At 35.8% G+C, this 20883-nt stretch overlaps 2 protein-coding genes across 2 annotated transcripts; one reads left to right on the plus strand and one right to left on the minus strand.

Annotated features, from left to right (window-relative positions):
- Nucleotides 1–226: 226 nt before the first annotated feature.
- On the plus strand, nucleotides 227–4415 carry LOC113300060 (pre-mRNA-processing factor 17-like). Its single transcript, XM_026549211.1, has 2 exons — nucleotides 227–2110; nucleotides 4040–4415. The coding sequence occupies exons 1-2, from the start codon at nucleotides 354–356 to the stop codon at nucleotides 4044–4046; spliced, it is 1764 nt and encodes a 587-aa protein (XP_026404996.1). The 5' UTR covers nucleotides 227–353; the 3' UTR covers nucleotides 4047–4415.
- A 3054-nt stretch (nucleotides 4416–7469) lies between these two features.
- Nucleotides 7470–10064, minus strand: LOC113296308 (probable leucine-rich repeat receptor-like protein kinase At5g63930). The gene is made up of 2 exons (XM_026544617.1): nucleotides 10038–10064; nucleotides 7470–9788 (listed from the first exon to the last, which is right to left on the minus strand). The coding sequence occupies exons 1-2, from the start codon at nucleotides 10062–10064 to the stop codon at nucleotides 7470–7472; spliced, it is 2346 nt and encodes a 781-aa protein (XP_026400402.1).
- Nucleotides 10065–20883: the final 10819 nt, after the last annotated feature.

Here is a 20883-nt window from a genome sequence, read left to right on the forward strand (position 1 = left end):
ACTTTGTTCTGAAAAGAAGAAAAGAATAAAGAAAAGAAAAAAAGAGAAAACACAAAAAACAATAATTTATTGTTTTTCATTTTTTTATTTTTAAAAACAGAAAACAGAAAGAAAACATTTTGTGAAAATGTCCTTATCAGACGCGTTTTCTCCTGTTTTCTGTTTTCTCTGTTTTTGAAAACTATATCAAACAGGACCTAAAAGTTACAAATACGAAACCGGAACAATTTGCGTAAGTTCTGGATGAACCCCAATCCCTCACTGGTCTTTAAAATCTAGGGTTTCTCTAAATTCTTCCATCTAAAAAACCAAATTTCTAAACCCCTCTGAAATCTCTATCATATCAATAGCAAATGGATCTTTTACAGAACTATACTAAGAGTGATGATGAAGATGAAGAAGAAAAACAGGTAAATGAAGAAGAAAACCCTCCTTCACCAGATTCATCTCCACCAAGAATTTCTCTTCCATCAAAATCTTCAGCTCCTACCGTCGATGATACTATGCTTGCTTTAACAGTAGCAGGTAAAAATCGAATTCTTAATAAACCTATTGATCCAGTTCAACATGTAGTAGCTTACAATCCAACTTATGATCAACTATGGGCACCGATCTGTGGTCCTGCTCATCCTTATGCAAAAGATGGTCTAGCTCAAGGCATGAGAAATCATAAATTAGGTTTTGTTGAGAACGCAGCAATTGATACATTTGTTTTCGATGAACAATATAATACGTTTCATAAATATGGTTATGCTGCTGATCCTTCGGGTTCATCCGGAACCAATTATGTCGGTGATTTAGATGCGTTACAGAAAAACGATGGAATTTCTGTTTATAATATTCCTCAATCTAAACAGAGAAAGAGAAAGCTCGAGAAAAAGATTGAGCGGCAAGAGGATGAGGCTAATGATGTTGATTTGGATGATGTTAATAATCCTGCATCCGAAAACTGGTTAAAGAAGAATAGACAGAGTCCCTGGGCTGGGAAGAAACAAGGGGTGGAAGTTGAACTTACAGAGGAGCAAAAGAAGTATGCTGAAGAGTATGCGGCGAAAAAGGCTGAGAAGGAGAAGGGCAGTGATAATAAAGGGGAAGTTGTGGCTGAGAAGAGTACATTTCATGGGAAAGAAGAGAAAGATTATCAGGGTAGGTCATGGATTGCACCACCAAAAGATGCAAAAGCGAAAAATGATCAATGTTACATGCCAAAAAGATGGATTCATACTTGGAGTGGTCATACAAAGGGTGTTGCTGCCATTCGGTTCTTTCCGAAACAAGGACATCTGCTACTTTCAGCCGGAATGGATTCAAAGGTTAAGATTTGGGATGTTCACAATTCTGGTAAGTGTATGAGAACATATATGGGGCATGGAAAGGCGGTTCGTGATATATCGTTTTCTAATGATGGGACTAAGTTTTTGAGTGCTGGGTATGATAAGAATATTAAGTATTGGGATACAGAAACTGGGCAGGTGATATCCACTTTTTCAACTGGGAAGGTACCATATGTGGTTAAACAAAATCCTGACGATGATAAACAGAATATTTTACTGGCTGGAATGAGCGATAAGAAGATAGTTCAATGGGATATGAATTCTGGGCAGATCACACAAGAGTATGATCAGCATTTGGGGGCAGTGAATACTATCACATTTGTTGATGATAACCGGAGATTTGTTACGTCAAGTGATGATAAATCTCTTCGAGTGTGGGAATTTGGAATCCCAGTTGTTATTAAGTACATTAGTGAACCTCATATGCACTCAATGCCAGCAATTTCCTTGCACCCAAATTCGAATTGGCTTGCAGCACAGAGCTTGGACAACCAGATTCTTATTTACAGTACAAGGGAGAGGTTTCAGCTTAATAAGAAGAAGAGGTTTGCAGGGCACATTGTGGCTGGGTATGCTTGCCAAGTTAATTTCTCACCGGACGGGCAGTATGTTATGTCTGGAGACGGTGAGGGCAAGTGTTGGTTTTGGAATTGGAAGACTTGCAAAGTTTCACGAACTCTGAAGTGTCATGAAGGTGTCTGTATTGGAGTTGAGTGGCACCCATTGGAACAAAGTAAAGTGGCTACTTGTGGCTGGGACGGCATGATCAAATACTGGTATGAATCTCTTTAAATTGAATATATTTATTTATTTGTTTATAATTTGAGAGCCTGAGTTGTAGGATAACATTGACATCCTCTTTTAATCACATTGCCATGCTACTATAACACTGCCGCATCTCTAGAAATGCCTTATTTTATGTTCTATTATTATTACTTTTTGTTGCTTCAAGTAGCCATCACCAGTATGTAGGTTTCGTAAGTTCTTCACTGTATTGGAGAAATTTGTGAATATCCTAAGTTTCCCGTCATGGGTATACTGTCATTGTTGCCTTGAGAGTTGCTGGTGACTTTCCATCTGCATAGTGGTCTAATAAATGCCCTTATGTAGCTTTATTATGAAATTGTTTGCATCCAGATCATCTCTATAAAATGCGTAGGCTTCTCAGTAGTTGCTATTAATGACACTTGTTCTTTATTATTAGATATTGTGGAATAGAGAATCAATCAAGGTGAAACATAGATGAGTTGGTCTACTTTATCTTAATTTGTAATGGATAGTAGTTTACATATCCCACTGAATTTCTTTTCTGAATTCTTAAATTGCACATTCAAGAATGAAGTTCGTAACAACGAACTTTCCAGAAGCTATCTTGTATTTTGTTACTTGTATTTCAGTTCTTGGTGAGTCTTTTCCTACGATTAATGTTTTAGGAAATAGGATCAATAATGGTGCTTGCGACTCCTGACCTGAGAGGCCACATGCTGCAAAAGATTAGAAAAGTCCATCGAAGTTTGTTCTGATTAATTTTATTGTCTCTTGCAAGACGTGGTCTCCACGTTGGGAGGGTTATAATAGGGATCTTTTGGGCTGAGTGGGGGAATTATTACAGTTGGCTTAGTAACATAGGAACCCATGGTACCAAAAAGAGAATTAAGAGAAAGAGGTGAATCATTCAAAACACTGTATTGCCGTGTTGATCCGTCAATCTGAGGCGCAAGTTAACTCAGCGCGTACTGTTCATCATTCCCAAGATGTCAGATTTCCCAGCAAACCATTGCACTTCCGACTTTGGGAGACCATTTTGTATGGCTCATTCGTTCTGAGTCCATTTTGTGAAATCTTTGCTTGATTGGAAAGATCACAATTAAGAAAAAATATTCATCCTCATATTGTTTTCATGAAATGGACTGTATGAATGAGATATGATCTCCCAAAGCCGGGATAAGCACAGTGGTTCGCAGCTAAAATTCTGGCCTCTTGGTGATGCTGATGCGCAGTTTGTGTGGTTGGCAAGTAAGCTTGGTAGAACAATGATTCACCTCTTCTTGGATGTTGGTTTATTCTCTTTATGCTACCTTGGACTTTTTCGACGTTCCGAATCCATCCGTATTAATTCCGCACAATAGGAATGACTTACGAAAGCAATCAGGATGCTGGATAATTGTTTGTCACTTAGCATTTAAAGTCGTTACTATCGAAAGCTCTATGACTTCAAAGCAATGTCTTTCATCAAATAGTTGTCTCTTTCACTTCCTTGTATACAGATTGTTGTGGTACAGAGGTCAAGTAGTATCGTTTCTATACTTTGATGCTTAGCTTCAACTTTTTTTTTTTCTTTTTAAAACCTAAACTTAACGTTCTCTATTAATGCTGTTGGAAATGCGCTAGGATAGTCTTGGTAAAAGGTTCTGGGGAACATTGTTTGATTTATGAAATGCATAGTTGTGCTTACCACATTATCTGAATATGCTTAGTGTTGAGGTTTACGTGCTTCAAAATTTAGTAAGATGAGCTTTAGTGCTTTACCACATAGTTCTTGAAGCTAATGTGATTGCTCTTCACTAGTGTTGAAGTTGCGATGAAGTTTTGCTGTTCTCCTTTGCAAAAATTGTTGAAAGCATACTGTGTTCTACTGGCTCTCTTAGTGTTTCCTTGTATCCTTGGCAATGACTAAACCTCCCATCCTCTTATCTGTCTTGCAGGGACTAGTCTGTTCAACCGTTTACTCTCAGCCTCAGATAGCGGTAGATCGACTGCAACACCTGACAGAGCATGCAAGAGAGACAAACTGTATACAGAGCTGGAGCCACGGAAGTGTTGTCTGACTGCTCCCAACTACTGCATCCCGTTCCTCAGGCCGCACCGCTGTTTATTTCTATTTCATCATGAATATACGCTTGTATTTTAGCTGCCTGTGTTCCGTGGCTCCTTGAATCTTTAGGTCATCTTATAAAACGAAGACATGGTTCTTGTTCTGCTTAATTTTGTACTAAGCTTGTTGTACCATCATTATCTTATCAGCTCATCTATGATAGTTAAAAAGTCCTCATGGAATACATTATGTTTTTGAATTGTTTACTGGATCTAGGCGCATGGATCGATTCATGTTGGGATCGTAGTCCCACATTGGTTAGATGGGGTTTAATTGATAGTTTATAAGTCAATGGGTTTCCTCGTCTAGTCAACCGGTTTTCGAGTTGAGTTCTACCCATGAGCTTATGACGAGTTTAGGGTCGGTACCCTAACAATTGGTGCCCATCCACGGAAGGGGTGACATATAAGCTAGATTAAAGTGTTAGGGCACCTATATATGGGCGTAATTGTCACCAGCATTGAATAATGATAGGGAAGTGAAGCCGCCATAAGAGAAAGGACTACCTTCGGGTCAGTGGATCTGGAAGCATGGTGGAATGTTGGGATCCTAGTCCTACATTGGTTAGATGAGACTTAATTGGAAGTTTATAAGTCAATGAATTTCCTCATCTAATCAACCGGTTTCGAGTTGAGTTCTACCCATGAACTTATGACGAGTGTAGGGTCGGTACCCTAACAATTCACTACTATTCATTTACGGTTCGATGCTTGCATTTGATCCATGTGTGCTACCATCAAAGTAATAAGCACAAATCACAATATCGCATATTATTATGTCAAATTATGAGGTTAGCATTAGTTAGATAACTGTTTGCCAAATTAGTCTACCCACAACTACGAGTCTACTATATGAGTATCCAATTACAAAAAAGAAGTCTAGCATTTTAAGGAGGGAATATCTTTACATATTCCTGTCAGTCAATAATTTAATCGAAAAGCTTAAATGTGTTTTTTTGTTTTTTGATAAAAGAAAATTTATTATTTAAGAATAAGCGAACCTCACCGAAATTCACTATTCTGCGGAAAGGTTCAGTGTTTGCAAAACTTTGTAAAAAGGTAACAAAAACGGTAGAGTTGGACTCGCCCGACCAGGTGAGTCAAAAAATCCCGTTTTGTGTCTAATCTGCCCTCCCTGGTCGGGTTAGTTCATTAACCCTAGTTAGGTTAGGGTGCAGATTAATTAGGTTAACTACTCTGGTTAGCCTGTTGGGTTTACCCGGATAGATCCCGTTTATTCTTTCATGTTTCTCTAGCAACCAAGTTGTTCTGGATCAACTTTGATGGATGGAAGATTGTTTTAACTTAAACAATTGTTCAATTGATGTAGTATCTGCCACCGAAATAGTGGGGACGAAGATTAGAAAACCGCACATCTCAATCTCTTCTTTATCTATCGCTGGTATTAAACATGGTATATCACTTATCTTGAGAAAGGTTTGATTGGCCGACTGTTAAGGAGGCCTTGTATATGGTCACTTAAAACTGCATTTGTCTGTCACGTTTTTTGTACAACAAAAAAAAAACAGATAACAATTTCATGAAATTTAAACTGAAATCCACATAATTGAACGAATTGATCATGAAATTAATTCATATACAATCAAACCAACATATATTCAGTTCAAAATTTTCCCAAATATTCATTACATTGACTGGATGATTCGGACTCAAAACAGTTGCAGTAGCAGAAAAACGGGCGAAGAAGATGACGGGTCGGATCCGGATCGATAGAAACCCGAACCAAAAAGTAATAGTTCCCAAATTCTTCCAAAAAAAAAAAAAACAACAAAAATTTGATCAGATCAATTACAAAACCCAAAATTGTCAGTTTCATCAAATTAATCAAATTAGAACCATTTTACCAGCAATCAAAACCATTTTTGTTTGTGTCTCATATGATTGCAACAAACCCATGTACCGAATTGACCAATTACCTGATCTAACTCGATCAATTTGCAGTAGCAGATATTCAATAAACCATCATACGTAATATATATTCTATGATTATAGTACTGAGAATGGGATTCCCCTTCCTTTATGCATGTGGTTGTGGTTGAACATCAGAAGAAGAAGAAATATTTGCTGATAAAGAAAATTAGAATTAGAGGACATTTTAGATCTGTAGGTTAAAGAGGATGAATGAGACAATGGGTTTTCTTAAGTTTGTCTTGAGTTGTCAACTCTAATTTTCTTAATTGAAGGGTAGATGTAACTACTGTATGAGAGACCTGGAATACTTTTTCTTTACTTCTGTTTTCTTCAATGAGAAAGACGATAGGGGCTTATTATTAGTACGAAATAGCCCTTATGGTCGACACTTGGTAATCATGCGCTTTAGAACGTGGCACGTGGATTGGAATAGGTGAGGTTGATACAATATCACGATGTTTTTAATTTCTTATAGCTAACCGGAGAGTTTAACTTCTTGGCGTCTCATTAAACCTACATGGCTACATGTGATAAAATGGTAATTGTATTCATGTTTATCATATATGACATTTTTATTGCTCTACCCAATTAATTTTATACAACATTATGTGTTTCTACCCAGTTAATTTTATATGACATTTTTTAGTTTCATACCCAAAAATTTTATACGACATTTTACGTTTCGTACCCGATTTATTTTATACGACATTCTTTGATTTGTACCAAATTAATGTCATACGACTCTTTTTCGTATATTTTCAGGATACCATATCTGATTATTCACTTGCATATGCTTAAATAAGGGGAAAGATCTATTACATATTCTTTCACTTTTTACGCAGTCCAAATTAATAGATAAATTTAAGAGGTGGTGATATTGTGTTTGCGACTTTGCGGTCGAGCCACAATCAATATTCAGTATGTAGATAAGGTTCTTAATCAAGTCAAAGGCTTCAACAGTCGTGAAACATCCTTAAACATCTTAACAAATGATAAACTTTTTGCATTTAGACATTCATCTGTCCAGGCAGAAATTGTGTTGAAGTGTGATTACATGAAGTGGGACTATGTATTTAACAATTACCACCCCTGAAATGATACAACACTAGTAAATCGTAAATACACCCTAAACGGATAATCGTTTTTAAAGAAATTAACACAACTGAAATTTCGATCATTAATATACATTTGACCCTCCTTTCCCTGGCATTTGGTCTAAGTGCTAGATTCTTAATGATACATAATATCCCCACTTGTACCATTAAAGATCCCTGTGAACGATGATCATAAAAACAAAGTACGTGAATTAATTTTTATCGCGAGTAATGTTTATGGTTTTCTAGCGACACTTGTGAGCAGCGGGTGGCCCATTTTTGTCAATATTAACCCCCTCTGCCGTCTCCGTTGTCTGTTCTCGTTGACCCATATTAGGCTTGAGAGGTCCATTCCGGAACTGTATTCTTTTAAGCGTTTGAGATATTGTAACACCCCATTGATTCTCATGCGTAATTGAATGTCTGAGATAAGCCAACCTCCTCCAAAATCAGCCGTGGAGGAATTAGGCCTACTTGTTAGCATCTTCAAGTTTCCTAACCTTTTTGGAATTGAACCAGAGAGATTATTCATCGACAGATCTAAAATTTGGAGTCGACCCAAATGGCTGATCTCTTTGGGGATAGATCCATTGAATCTGTTTGACCTTAAAGACAGGATCCTTAGATATTTAAATGAACCAACAAATGTAGGTACACTGCCTTCATAGTTATTGTTTCCCAAAGTGAGAACAGTCAACATCTCAAATCGTTGAATGAATTCTGGAAAGATACCTTCGAGGAAGTTTTCGTTCAACATAAGATATTGAATAGGTGCTTGTTCAAGCTCATTTGGGGCATTTCCGATTAGATTATTCATACCAAGATGTAGAGAAAAGAGAGAACTGCAGTTTCCTAAACTAGAGGGTATTCGTCCATTTAAGGTGTTGTTGGAGAGATTTAGAGATTGAATGGTACATGAACTCATTTCGAAGCCATTGTTTGTACAGAAGGAGAGGGGTATTGTACCTGATAGCTGATTGCTTGATAATGAAGCATAACGAGACTTTGAAAGCCGTTCTCCCACTTCGAATGATATACTGCCACTGAAATGATTCTGTGACAGGTCAAAATGTATGGTCTTTTTAGATGGCAGAGGAAGTGAACCCTGGAGCTTGTTCTGGGCCAAATTTGAGTGGATGAACTTATCTTCATTAAAATGAAAAACTTTTGGTAGTGTTCCTTGGAGGTTGTTTTGCGAGAGATCTAGACAATCCAGAGTTTGGTGCTTGAAGAGGCAAGATGGGATGGATCCCATAAGATTGTTATTTGACAAATCCAATCTATTGAGATTTGTGAATCCTTTCATATTGCATGATTGGAGCTGTAAGTTCTTCAACTGAAAATTTGTCGGATAGAAGTGTTCATCTATTTCTATGATTATGTTGTTAAAGTTAAAATTTAGTTCTGTTACGCTTAATTCATTGATCAAAGAGTTCAATGAGAATATTCCTTCAAGAGAGTTGGAACTAACATCTAAATATTTGAGATTGCGTAGCTTGGTGATGCAACTTGGAATCGTACTGCTTAGTCCATTGGAAGAGAGATAAAGTTGCTGAAGAGAACTAATCTCGCAAATTGACTCGGGTATGGGTCCTTGCAACTTGTTGTTAGACAAGGATAGATATCGCAAGTTCTTCATATTAGAGCCCAGAGAAGGAAGATAACCTGTTAAGTCGTTGTCAGAGAGGTCAAGATACTCCAATTTTGAAAGATTCACGATAAAAGTAGGTAACGAACCCTTAATGGAGCAACCTGGTGCAATAAGACTAACCAATAACGGAGCATTCAAAATAGAACTTGGAACCGAACTATTTACATAAGTTGATGTCATCCACAGTACTTGGAGTTTTGGCCATTGACGTTCAAACATGGACGTAAGATTGACTAATAGATTTACACTTGCTCTTACATCCAGTCTTTGAAGCTGAGGAAGGTAAGGAATGGATCCTTCCAAACTAAAACACCCAGCTAGTTCAAGAACTGAAAGAGAAGTAAGATTAGCAATCTGAATTGGTATTGAAGAATGGAAGTCATTATTGTTATTCATTTTCAGAGTTGATAGACGTGAAAGATTAAGAAACTCGTGGACCGGAAAGATTGGGCTAGAAATACCACAAGCAGATAAATGAAGTTCTCTGAGATCAGCAAGAAATGATATTGGTTTAGCCCAATTCTTTTGGACAGTTGCCTTAGATAAATCAACACCACTCAGTCTGAGTACCCTCAGATGGACTAACTCTTTAACCCAGTTTATGGATGACGAGATTAAGGGAAATTCAGACGCCGTATACCCGAAATTTCTGGGATCAGATGTTTGAACATAACCAGAGATATCGAGGTATCGTAGAGATGATACATTGGCAAATTGTGTAGATATCGAGCCGGAAAAATTTGAACTGGCGACGTCAAGGTGAGTAAGATTTTTGAGTTTTGAAAGCTGATATTGGACTTTTGAGTAGTCCAGCTCATTGAAGCTAAGATCAAGATACTCAAGGTGAGTAAGATTGAACAATGAAGGAGAAACTGTACCAGTAAGTGTAGTATTTGGTGCAGGCTGCGAATAATCAGAAAATTTAAGGTGGATTTCACTGTCCGTATTTCGGAGATCGATTGAGATGACTTGGAATGATTCACTGGAACATTGAATTCCATGCCAAGCACAACAATTTTGATGGCGGTCTACTTTCCAAGACGGTTAGAGAGGATTTGAAATGTAATAGAGCAATTCTTTCAATATCGTGGCAGGCATAACAGACTTTTGGAAATTGAGTGATGAACAATAAGAAAAAGATAAGAGGAATACATAACTGAACATTTCTGCTGGAGTCATTCATAGCTAGGCGAATTCGTAAGTGGTTGATAATAAAAATGTCTCTTGTTCTTTGTTGTTTGTTGTTGTTGCAACCCGCTTTATGTGTCTAATATATATCATTTGTATATATTATTAGTGCTCGATTTTGTACTTATTATGGTCTTTTATGCTTTTGTAGGTGTTTTTGGATAAATAAGGCTTTGCGGCAAAATTGGCTAAAAATGTGGCCCTTGGATTGCCGTTGATAGTGTACCGGAAATACCCCGGAGGAACCCTGAAAAAGTGCAGAAAACATCCCAGAAGAATTGCTAAAGGCACCCCTAATTTGGATAAGGGGCACCCCATTTCAGGGCATGTACTAAAGGGACACCGGAACTAGATAGGGGGTGATGGAGGAAACCATTCTTCCAAAAGTTATGTGGTAAAATTTATTTATGCATTTCTTTTATGATTAATTGCACCGGATGAAAATTGAGTAAATGATTTTTATGAATCAATTGTGTTTTCCCTTGATGAAGTATGCTTAGTATATTGCTTTTGATATTTCATGCTTGCGATTAACAATGGATGTTTTGAAAATCTGATTTAGGCAATGATTAGAATCACAATTACTTTTGATTGGAATTATAATGTCTAGAATTGCATGATAAGAATTATCATTGAATCACATGAATTTTGGTGTATGGTGAAATCCTGAGCCCTGGTCTTTCCATAATATTTACTTCACCTTTGAATTTAATTTGTTTTATCTTTATTTTTATTAAGTCTAAAAATTATTTCCTTCACAAGTCTGAAAAGAACCCAGTTTTTACCACAACTACAACAACTTTTGGAAAACCATCAAATTTTTGGCGCCGCCGACGCGGATTTGTGTTTAGGTAGCATTTTTTTAGATTTATCTTTTATTATTATTTTTATTTGTTCCTCTTTACGTTTCTTTTTGTGTCTTTGATTTACAGGTTCGAAGTGGAACACTAAGGACTTGGGAACAAAAAGCTAAAAGCTAAAAGAGAAGAAAAAAAAGACATAATTTTTTTTTAGGATTTAATTTTTATTATATATAGATTTAATTTTTTTTAGAATTTGTAAATAGGCTTTATTTTTCATAATTTTTGTAATTTTTTGGACTTTTTATTTGGACTTTATTCTGGACTTTTGGACTTTTTTTTTTAAAACCCTACGGAAGGGTTATATTAATAATAAAAAAAATATATTAAATTGTGTGCAGAGAAGGACGGTGATTACAATATCACCTCGGCCCCTCGGGTTCGCACACGACATAGGAGTCGTGGCCCGAATCGACGACAACGGTTCATCCCCCGTCTGGTACGGGAGGTAAGTCCAATCGAAACACTCGCGAATCCCCTGCAAGCGAGTTACTGTATTCCTTAAGGTGATAATTGTTTGAGGACGAACCGGACTGTCTTTATTTTCCTAGTAAAGGGCAAGGCCTGGCCTAAACAAGATAAGGGTTCGGATTTCATCACCGTTCCCTTCTTGCCCGTTTTAGGAAAACAAAACCTAACGCGAACCCAAGCTTTAAAATCTGATTAGAAAGAGACCTATAGGGTATCGAGCTTGTTAGGAAAATTTTTCGAAGGATATTGGTTACCTTTTAAGCAATTTCAAAGTTCATGATGACTTCTGGGAGTTGAAACAAGCCGCCTTGTAACGCCGGTGAGGCCTTGGGTATCAAAGCTCCATTGAGCTTCCCTCGCCTCAGTTTCATCTCACATTAGATCGGATTGATCTAGAGGGGTTGCTCAAACTGTAACGAATTCCCCTTCGAGAGATAGAAGCTAGTCTAGAAACAATCTAAGGGAGCCATCATGCTTTTTGTTTGCTAGATAAAATAGGCTTGTCGTGGTCGAGTCATCCTTCTTTGTGCTTGTTTAGAATTCCCTTGCAGTTAAAATGTCAAACTGGTATTATAATAGCCATCAGAATGAATATAATTATCCAACTGAACAATATGGACATTATTATGACCATAGTGTGAATAGTGGTTGGGAACGCCAACCTTTTGAAGGTTATGGGTCATACCATGGTGAGCCCAATTACTATCCACACGTGCATCAGTCATACGAGCAAGAAGATTATAGTACTAGTTCTTCGTTTCTAGAGGATACAATCAAACTATTGAAAAAGTAGTCCTTATTATGATCCTTCAGTTCCTATTCCTTCTCTAGAAGAGACTCTCAGGAATTTAGCTGATTCATCACGTCAGTTAGCTGAATCGACGTATAAATTAGATGAGGTGAATAACGTAGTTATGGACGAAAGAACTGCAACAACAACTGAATATGTAGAAGATATCCTCAATAGATTAACTCAAAACTAAGATCCTACACTAAGGGAACTTTCTTTGGAAGAGACCCTTGAGAGGATAGCTGAGTCGACACGTAGACTTGAGTTAGAGACGAACGAAATTATTGCTCAAAATAACTTGAATTTCCAATATAGTGTATCCAATAATACCCTTGAGAATGAAGATAGTTTTTCACATAATCAAGATAACGAGGTTATAATTGGTAACACTACTTATTTAGATAAGGTTCAATCATCTTCGTACTATTATGATGATGAGGATAGTAGTGATGAAGAATCTGAAATATGTAGGCATAGTGATCAGGAATCTAGTAATCCAATTGAGCTTTATAGTGATTATATTATTTCTACTTCAAATCCAAATAATTTTTATGATTATTCACCTATTCAAGAGGACGAGGATTTGATTAGGAATACCACCGTTTTAGACGATGTAGTATTTCCTTTTGATTACGAAGCCGATAGTGGTTTAGAGGAACGGGTTTATTCTGAAAATGTTGTTTTAGAGTCTAGCGACTTAGAAACAATAATCTTAAATGAAGAACATAGACCCGTAGATATGAGTAAAGATGCACTACCTGATAAAAACTTAGAAGAATCAATTGACCACTTCCAAGAATCTGATGATCTAGAAATTAGGGAGATTGTGACTAGTCTATCTAGAGACACTGAAAACTCTAAATTTGGGGGTGATTATCACTTTCCTAGTGCTTTACCTTTAACTCTCAGAAAGTCCACTCACATAGGACTTGATATCCATGCCTCAACCATCTTACAAGATTATCTTCATACTAGGTTTCCCGAACCTAATGATGTCCTGAAAAAAGTTCAGTCGTTAGAAACCCATCCTCTAGTTGATGTGGTTTGCCCAGGCTATGATACCCAGATTGACTTTGTTTTCCCACCAAATAGTTTTCTTCCAAATGTGGGAACGTTTATATTCCAAATGTGTCGAATATTAAGTTGTGAGACTAAACCTAAATGCTTTAGGAAATTAGAATCGACACATTTTCTTAAGAGTGACCACTACTCTCATTGTGGTCAATTTTGTAAGTCAAATCTTATTAACTTAGAGGATCCTTAGTTATTTAGGTTATTATTGTGCGCTTCTAAGATCATATTTGAGTTTCTACAGACTCTAAGACCTAGTGATTCGGATCCCATCTATGAAGAAACACAGCCAATGAAAATATTCTATTTAGACCCTTTCATAGAACCTGAACCTGGACTGCAATTAGCGATAGTTATCAGGAAACTAGGTAAGGGCATGCTATTCTTGTCCATTTTCTTGGTTCACTGCAGTTTCCTTTTGTCAGCTCTTTTTGGTTTTAAAGACCCGCAGTTATTTCGTCTGTTACTTTATGGTTCGAGTTGACTAATCCTTTCCTAAGTATGGCTGAAGACTTTAAACTTAGCACTTCTTGGGAGGTATCCCATGCTCAAGCGACACAGTAATATCTTTCCTTATCTCTTTTGCTTCATTGGTAACAGTTTCTCCTTGTTCATGCTTTTAATTTCATCTTTAGAACATTGAGGACAATGTTAGATTTAAGTTTGGGGGTATGGGAGAAACTTTTTAGTTGCATAATAAATAAACTCCAAAGCCTAGAAATTTATGCCTATAAGGATTGCACTAACTAATCTAAGTGGATGGAAGCATTTTGGTTGTAGGAGTTGAGGAACCAATCTGATTAGATGGAAACATCTAAAGAGTCTATTCATAAAAGCACAGATCTCAGGTGTTAGAAATAACATGATAGTTTCACCATATCTCGTTGAGTCTTTTTCACTTCTATTTTTATTTTATTTTGTTTTTAAACTATGTTACTCTAAGTGATTAGGTGGGGCTCACGATTCAAGTTGTTACCAATGCTAGGGTGAATTAGAGTGATTGAGATACCAAAAAAAAAAAAAAATTGAGACCAGACCATTTGACCAAAAGGAATAAATTCAATAAAGTCGACCACTGGTACCCTGGTATATGCCAGTTGTGTTGACCTAGAGTTAGGTTATCGACCATTGGTTCCCTTGTATATGCCAGTATGTTGATACTAGTCAGACTAATATCTTAATCCATTAGGATAGGTTCATTTTGGCGGAGGCCTTCAGACAGATATGGGAAACACCGTTCACTTAGTAAACATCAAAACCATCTACGTTTTTCTATATCCATCTCTTAATCTATCCATGTGATTAGTTTTGACTCCGGATATTGATGTCCATAGTGCGACTATCTGAGTAGAGCTCTGTCACTTTATATGAATTTTAGTATGCTTGAGTGCAAACTCGTGTACATCAATTGGAATTTCGCATCAGGGTACTTCCTCCTGTAGTCAATAAGTATGCCAACCAAGGAGATTCTTTAGTGATTTCCAAGGTTCTGCGTAGATAGCTAGGGTTTGGAGTATAATGGTTTTGTGGGTATATCTCTAGTAAGCCCTCCCGAGACTATAACTCGGCCACTATGGACACCTAGAGGTTTAAAGGCTTATTGCATACGCTAAATGCAATCGACGATGCCTGCGACAGTGAGTTAGGATTTTATTTTGTAGTTTTGATTTGCTCGGGACTAGCAAATAATAAGTTTGGGGGTATTTGATAGACACATTTATGTGTCTAATATATCTCATTTGTATATATTATTAGTGCTCGATTTTGTACTTATTATGGTCTTTTATGCTTTTGTAGGTGTTTTGGATAAATAAGGCTTTGCGGCAAAATTTTCTAAAAATGTGGAGGAACCTGAAAAAGTGCAGAAAACATCCCAGAAGAATTGCTAAAGGCACCCCTAATTTGGATAAGGGGCACCCCATTTCAGGGCATGTACTAAAGGGACACCGGAACTAGATAGGGGGTGATGGAGGAAACCATTCTTCCAAAAGTTATGTGGTAAAATTTATTTATGCATTTCTTTTATGATTAATTGCACCGGATGAAAATTGAGTAAATGATTTTTATGAATCAATTGTGTTTTCCCTTGATGAAGTATGCTTAGTATATTGCTTTTGATATTTCATGCTTGCGATTAACAATGGATGTTTTGAAAATCTGATTTAGGCAATGATTAGAATCACAATTACTTTTGATTGGAATTATCATTGAATCACATGAATTTTGGTGTATGGTGAAATCCTGAACCATGGTCTTTCCATAATATTTACATCACCTTTGAATTTAATTTGTTTTATCTTTATTTTTATTAAGTCTAAAAAATTATTTCCTTCACAAGTCTGAAAAGAACCCAGTTTTTACCACAACTACAACATCCTTTGAAAAACCATCAGTCACCAGCTGACCATTTTTGCGGTGGCAATGGTACTGTATAATAATTGAACAAATTTTCATATGTTGCGATGAATTCTAATTATTGACTTTCCAATATTCATGATATTTTGACTGTCATAAACAATTCATTATTATGCATCTGCCCAACTTTATGCGATGAATCTGAATGTGGATTATGTTTTGGTATTCCATTATTTAGTTTGGGATGGCTATTCTGATGACATAACCATAATCTTGTTTTGTTTATATTTCTTTTCAGATCTACTGTGAAATCTTATTTGGTTAGCAGTCACAAATTGCACGTCGCCTGATTTGCTGGATTACAATATTATGCAGGTGCATTGCTTGTTCTGCTAGGTATGACCTTAGCATTGACTATTGGGATTTTCATTGATTTGAGTAGTATATGACTGAATTTTAACTGCACAAAATGTTCGAGACTGCATAGGATTCTTATGATTTGGTGCTTCTATTATGGAGTTATTTTGCCTTTAGTGCCGAGGTTTGTGAACAGAGATGGGTTTGACACATGGATTTGTCTTGTTTTGAGTCGACTGTAGTTTTGTGATAAATCATAATACAAATCAGCACTATCAGTTTCTAGTTTCTACTAACTCGACGTGCTATTTTTCACTGCAATAATATCAAAGACTGCTCAGTCAGTGGTGGTATATATCGGGCATCCTCACAACTTTTGTTTATAGGAAATCTGGACCATTCCAGCTCAATGTTGAAAGTAAGACAATTAGTAGAAACTGTAGACCCAATGAGTATGCACTATATGAACCAGACGCATAGTACTAGCAGCGATTTGACATCAATTTATCCTGTTTTGACGTCTTTCGAACTCAAGTGTAGCTTTGATTTGCGACATCAATTTCATATTGTTCAAGTTAGATCGGTGATAACACTTTTATTTTAGCTCAGATAGCTATAAAAGGAAACCACGTTTAAGATGCAAAAGACATCCCATATATAGAAAAATCCATTTCTCAGATCAGAATTCTCAAAAGTAAATGAATGTGCCTTCTGCTTGATTTTGATTCCCGGGAGATTTCTATTTGTTATATCTGATCTTGTTATGGACTTTTTAACTTAAGAAGAATTACCTTGAAGATTACCCCCTGTCTTTTTTTTTATCTGTCCGCTCTATTCAAGGTGAGACAGTATTTCTTCTGAAAACTTCTTTTTTCCTTGAGTTCCTTCAATTTACGATAGTATACTATGTTGCTAAGGGCACACCACACTGCAGAGGGACATTAATTCCGTTACCTTTTTATGGGTCCACCCCCTTGGGAGAGTCATCCTACCGAATCTGCCCCTAAACATGTAGGGCCCACATCACAATAAAACTGTGGCCCTCTTGCTCACAAGGAAAATGAGGAGGGAATGAGCTCCATTCTTTATATAAAAACAAAAATTTTCCGAGCGACGTGGTTAATCGGAGCTCCTGGTTGATTCGGGCCCACCGGTTTTTATTTTTTCGGTAATACTTTTAGATTTGGGAAAGGAAAATATTTTTCAGATTTTTTAAATTAATTAATAGATTGATGTTACCAAAAAAAAATATATAAAAATCGGATAGAAAAATATTTATTTCTATTATTAAAATATACAAATAAATTAAAATAAAATTGCATCAAAATATGTACTTTTCATCAACATTAGATCACAAAATTAAACCGACCATAAAATAACGATAATAATAATAAGTTACCAAGTGTTCATTGTCCAGTTACAAACTTTATACTTGCTAGAAACTGATAATAATACTAGCACCAACTGCAATATATATTTACAATTCAATGAAATTTAAAGAGAACGGTCAAATTTAGATCAATGATTAAAATTTAAAACAAAATTGGGTAGAGTTACGAACATTTACATGTAGATTAAAAATTGCTTCCTTTCCAGCAAAAAAAAAATTGATCAGTAATCCTATACAATAGTCGAAAATAGACCATCGTTAATAAAAAATTATGATAACAATACATAACATTAAACAAAATTCTAAGAACAAGATACAGATCGCAAGAGACAACAATGAAACAATTTCAAAATTAGTTTTCCCAATATTATTCTTTCCATAAAATGAAAAAAAAAATAAAACAAAACAAAACAATTATATTTTGGACGTGTAGTTAAGATTACAGTAGTTTTGGACAAACTATTGCATCAAATAATGTGGTTATCCAAAAATATAAATATAAGAATAAATAAAGAATGATATTATTTTCAATACAAAATAATCCAAAATTAGATACAGAATAATATAGACTTTAATACTGCTAATCTAGAAGTTAAAAGTAAAATTTTGGATATTTTCCTAAAAATATGCCAATAAGACAAAGATAAAATAATATTTTTAGGTTTTTATTGGTAAATATAACGTTTATTCCAAAAATTGTTTTTCATCTCCCTGTATATAAGAGCTCATTCCAAGACTCACTCATTCTATGCCGCTTTGCATTTGTTTTAATTTGTAGGGTTTCAGTTTTTATAATTATGCGGTTGTCTTTTCCGCTTCTTTTCTTTGCATTTGATTTATTTTTTAGGGTTCCAGTATTTATGATTCTTAGTCTGATAAGCTGGTTGTCTTTGGTTTTGCAGATATAGTGAAAAGTTTGTTTGGTTGGTGCCACTTCTCTACCATGAATACAACAACTCGGATAAAATTTCACTCGCTTTACATTTTTCTCTTCGCCGTAAACATGTTTGGAGGATTCTTGATTTATTTGGAGCTGATCCCAAAATAAGGAAAAATCAAAATCGGGTTACTCGATTTGAGCTGATCCCGTAGGAGTAAAAAATGATGGTGTACTCTCTTAGAAGTTTTTTTTTTTTTGCTACTTTCGGTTTTGGTTACATCTTCAAATCCATGAAATAAAAAAGAACGACTAAAGAATAATTTTAGGAAACAGGTTCTTCGGTCTAAACCCTTAAGTCTTATTTCATATACTTGCAATTGTCATCTTTATTCTGAGAAAAATAGGCAATTATCTTATTTTGGACGGTACACAAGATGAGGTTGACAATCTCCCATGCTACTACCTTTGACGCTTTTTGATCATTAAATTTATAATGTAGGATTTGCGTTCAATGAGAGGTTTTCTTTCCAGGGAAAGAAACTGAGCATTAAAAAGTTTAATTTGTTCCTATACTCAAGGTAAATCAGTTTGTATTCCCTTGGCGAGCCTACTCCAACCTAAGGCCTGTAGTGATTGCTCATTTTCCACCTTTTTGAAGAATTATCAAAGTTCCCTATTCGATATGTTTGTTAACCCTTCCAAGTATGTTTATGAAGTACTTTATACGTTTCTTTCTCCAAATGTGTTTTGTTTTGATCATTCCTTGTATTCATTGTCTCTGGATTAACATTCCCGATTTTATAGTCATCTCAAATCTTCAGTGTATGTTGCATGTACGTGACTCTAACAAGATTAAGTAATATCTATAAAAATCTCTATGGCGTAGTTCCTGCTTCTGGCCACACTCTTAGTTTCATATCAGTCGTTATTATGGTGTAGGAGGCATCACGCGATTGTTTTCTTGATTCTTTATAATGTGTATGCCAATTCTTTTATAATGGCTCTGCCAGTGATTCGATGCAGGTTGGACCAACGGTAATTACAAAGATCTATACATTTGGTACATAAACTTTGATATATCGACAATATCAATATTAGAGGTGGCAAAACTAATCTTGTCTTTTATGTTTTTGTTTTCTATGGTTGTTATTTGATTTTAACCTTCAATTTTACTTGTTGTGCAGTAGCCTGGTGTAGATGTGTAGATCATCAAAATCAGAAAACTGAAGCATGGCTTTGATGAATCCATGTTATTTGTTCGAGGTTTCGAGTGATGACCTGGGTAAATACTAACAAATTTTTTTTTTGTTAACGCCCTTACACTCTGAAAACTATTTTGTCTTTGATGCTGCATTATGTTCTTTTCTTTTTTCAAGTATGTGTGTTATCGATTCCTTTTCATCGCTTTAGCAATTTGCAAATTTAAATGTGGTTGCATTAAAAATGCTCGGTAGCGGCACCATGATAATGATACTTAGTAACTTGGATATTAGTTGAGGACTACTTAAGAATGCAACTTTTTGATGCAACGGCATTATGTGATTATTTGATCCAAGCTGTAATACAAGAAGAGAGGAATTTTTGTGATAATGTATGGATACCACATACTAAAGCAAAAAATATCAATGCAACCATGTCTACGATATAATTGGGTTTCCGTTTTCTTTTTAGCTGGAGAACTAAGGTTTAGGGGTGCACATACCCTACCCATATCCGCCAACCCTACCCTATCCGCCCGTGTTTTAACCGTATCCTATCCTACCCACTATTTGGCGGGTAGGGTAACGGGTAATGATTTTCTTAACCGCCGTTATATGGGTAGGGTGACGGATAAAGCTCGAAATTATCCTACCCTACCCGCCTACCCGTCTAATACTGAAAAGACAAAGTAACCCTTGTATTGTTTTCTCCTCCTGCCTATGTTTTTGTTATTTTAAAACATAATAGGGGTAAATTACAAAGTAAATGGATTTTCTCTATCGAACCATTTCATCGCTTTTCATTTGAACCATTTTTCTCTGTTTTCATTCGAAGTAGCGAAGTGGTGATTTTCTGCAGAAGAAGTGAAGTCTGGGTTTTGAGGGTTTCGATCTGAAGATGTAAGTGTTTATAGATTTCAATTTGTGTTTTGATTTGGGTTTCGATCTGAGTAATCATCTCTGTCTTCATATGAGTAATCAGTTGAGTAATAAGATCTAGGAATTTAGCTGAGAAATTAACATGCATGTTAACTGATTGATGAATTTCTCGTAGAAATTTACTCAAACGTGGGATGGGGAAATGCATGTTAACTGATTGGTCAATTTGGGGAAATTTTATGATTAATTAGTTGTTGTTTTTAGAATTCTTTTTAATGATTGTGTTTCTTGTATTGTTAATCGTTCACTGATTCACTTAGAAGAAAAAATTAAGGTGATAGACGAGATCTGTAGATTTTTGATTCGATGTTTTAGTTTGTTTGAGACAATTTGGATTCTGTAGTAAAACTAAATGATATCCTTTGTGGTTTTTAATAGAGTTTTATAGAATAGAATGAGATTTAGGTGGATTGTTGTTCAGAACTTCCAATTTAGAGTTTTAGTTTGTTAGATGAATGTGCAGTCCACCCAGATCTATGAAACAATTACAAATTTTAG

This window comes from Papaver somniferum, chromosome 7 (genome assembly GCF_003573695.1).
Source record: "Papaver somniferum cultivar HN1 chromosome 7, ASM357369v1, whole genome shotgun sequence".
NCBI lineage: Eukaryota > Viridiplantae > Streptophyta > Magnoliopsida > Ranunculales > Papaveraceae > Papaver > Papaver somniferum.

Coding starts and splice junctions, on each gene's coding strand:
- LOC113300060 (XM_026549211.1), top strand. CDS start 354: ATGGATCTTTTACAGAACTATACTAAGAGTGATGATGAAGATGAAGAA.
- LOC113296308 (XM_026544617.1), bottom strand. CDS start 10,064: ATGACTCCAGCAGAAATGTTCAGTTAT. Junction 9,789..10,037: donor CAGCAGAAATGTTCAGTTAT/GTATTCCTCTTA, acceptor GATTATTCGCAG/CCTGCACCAAATACTACACT.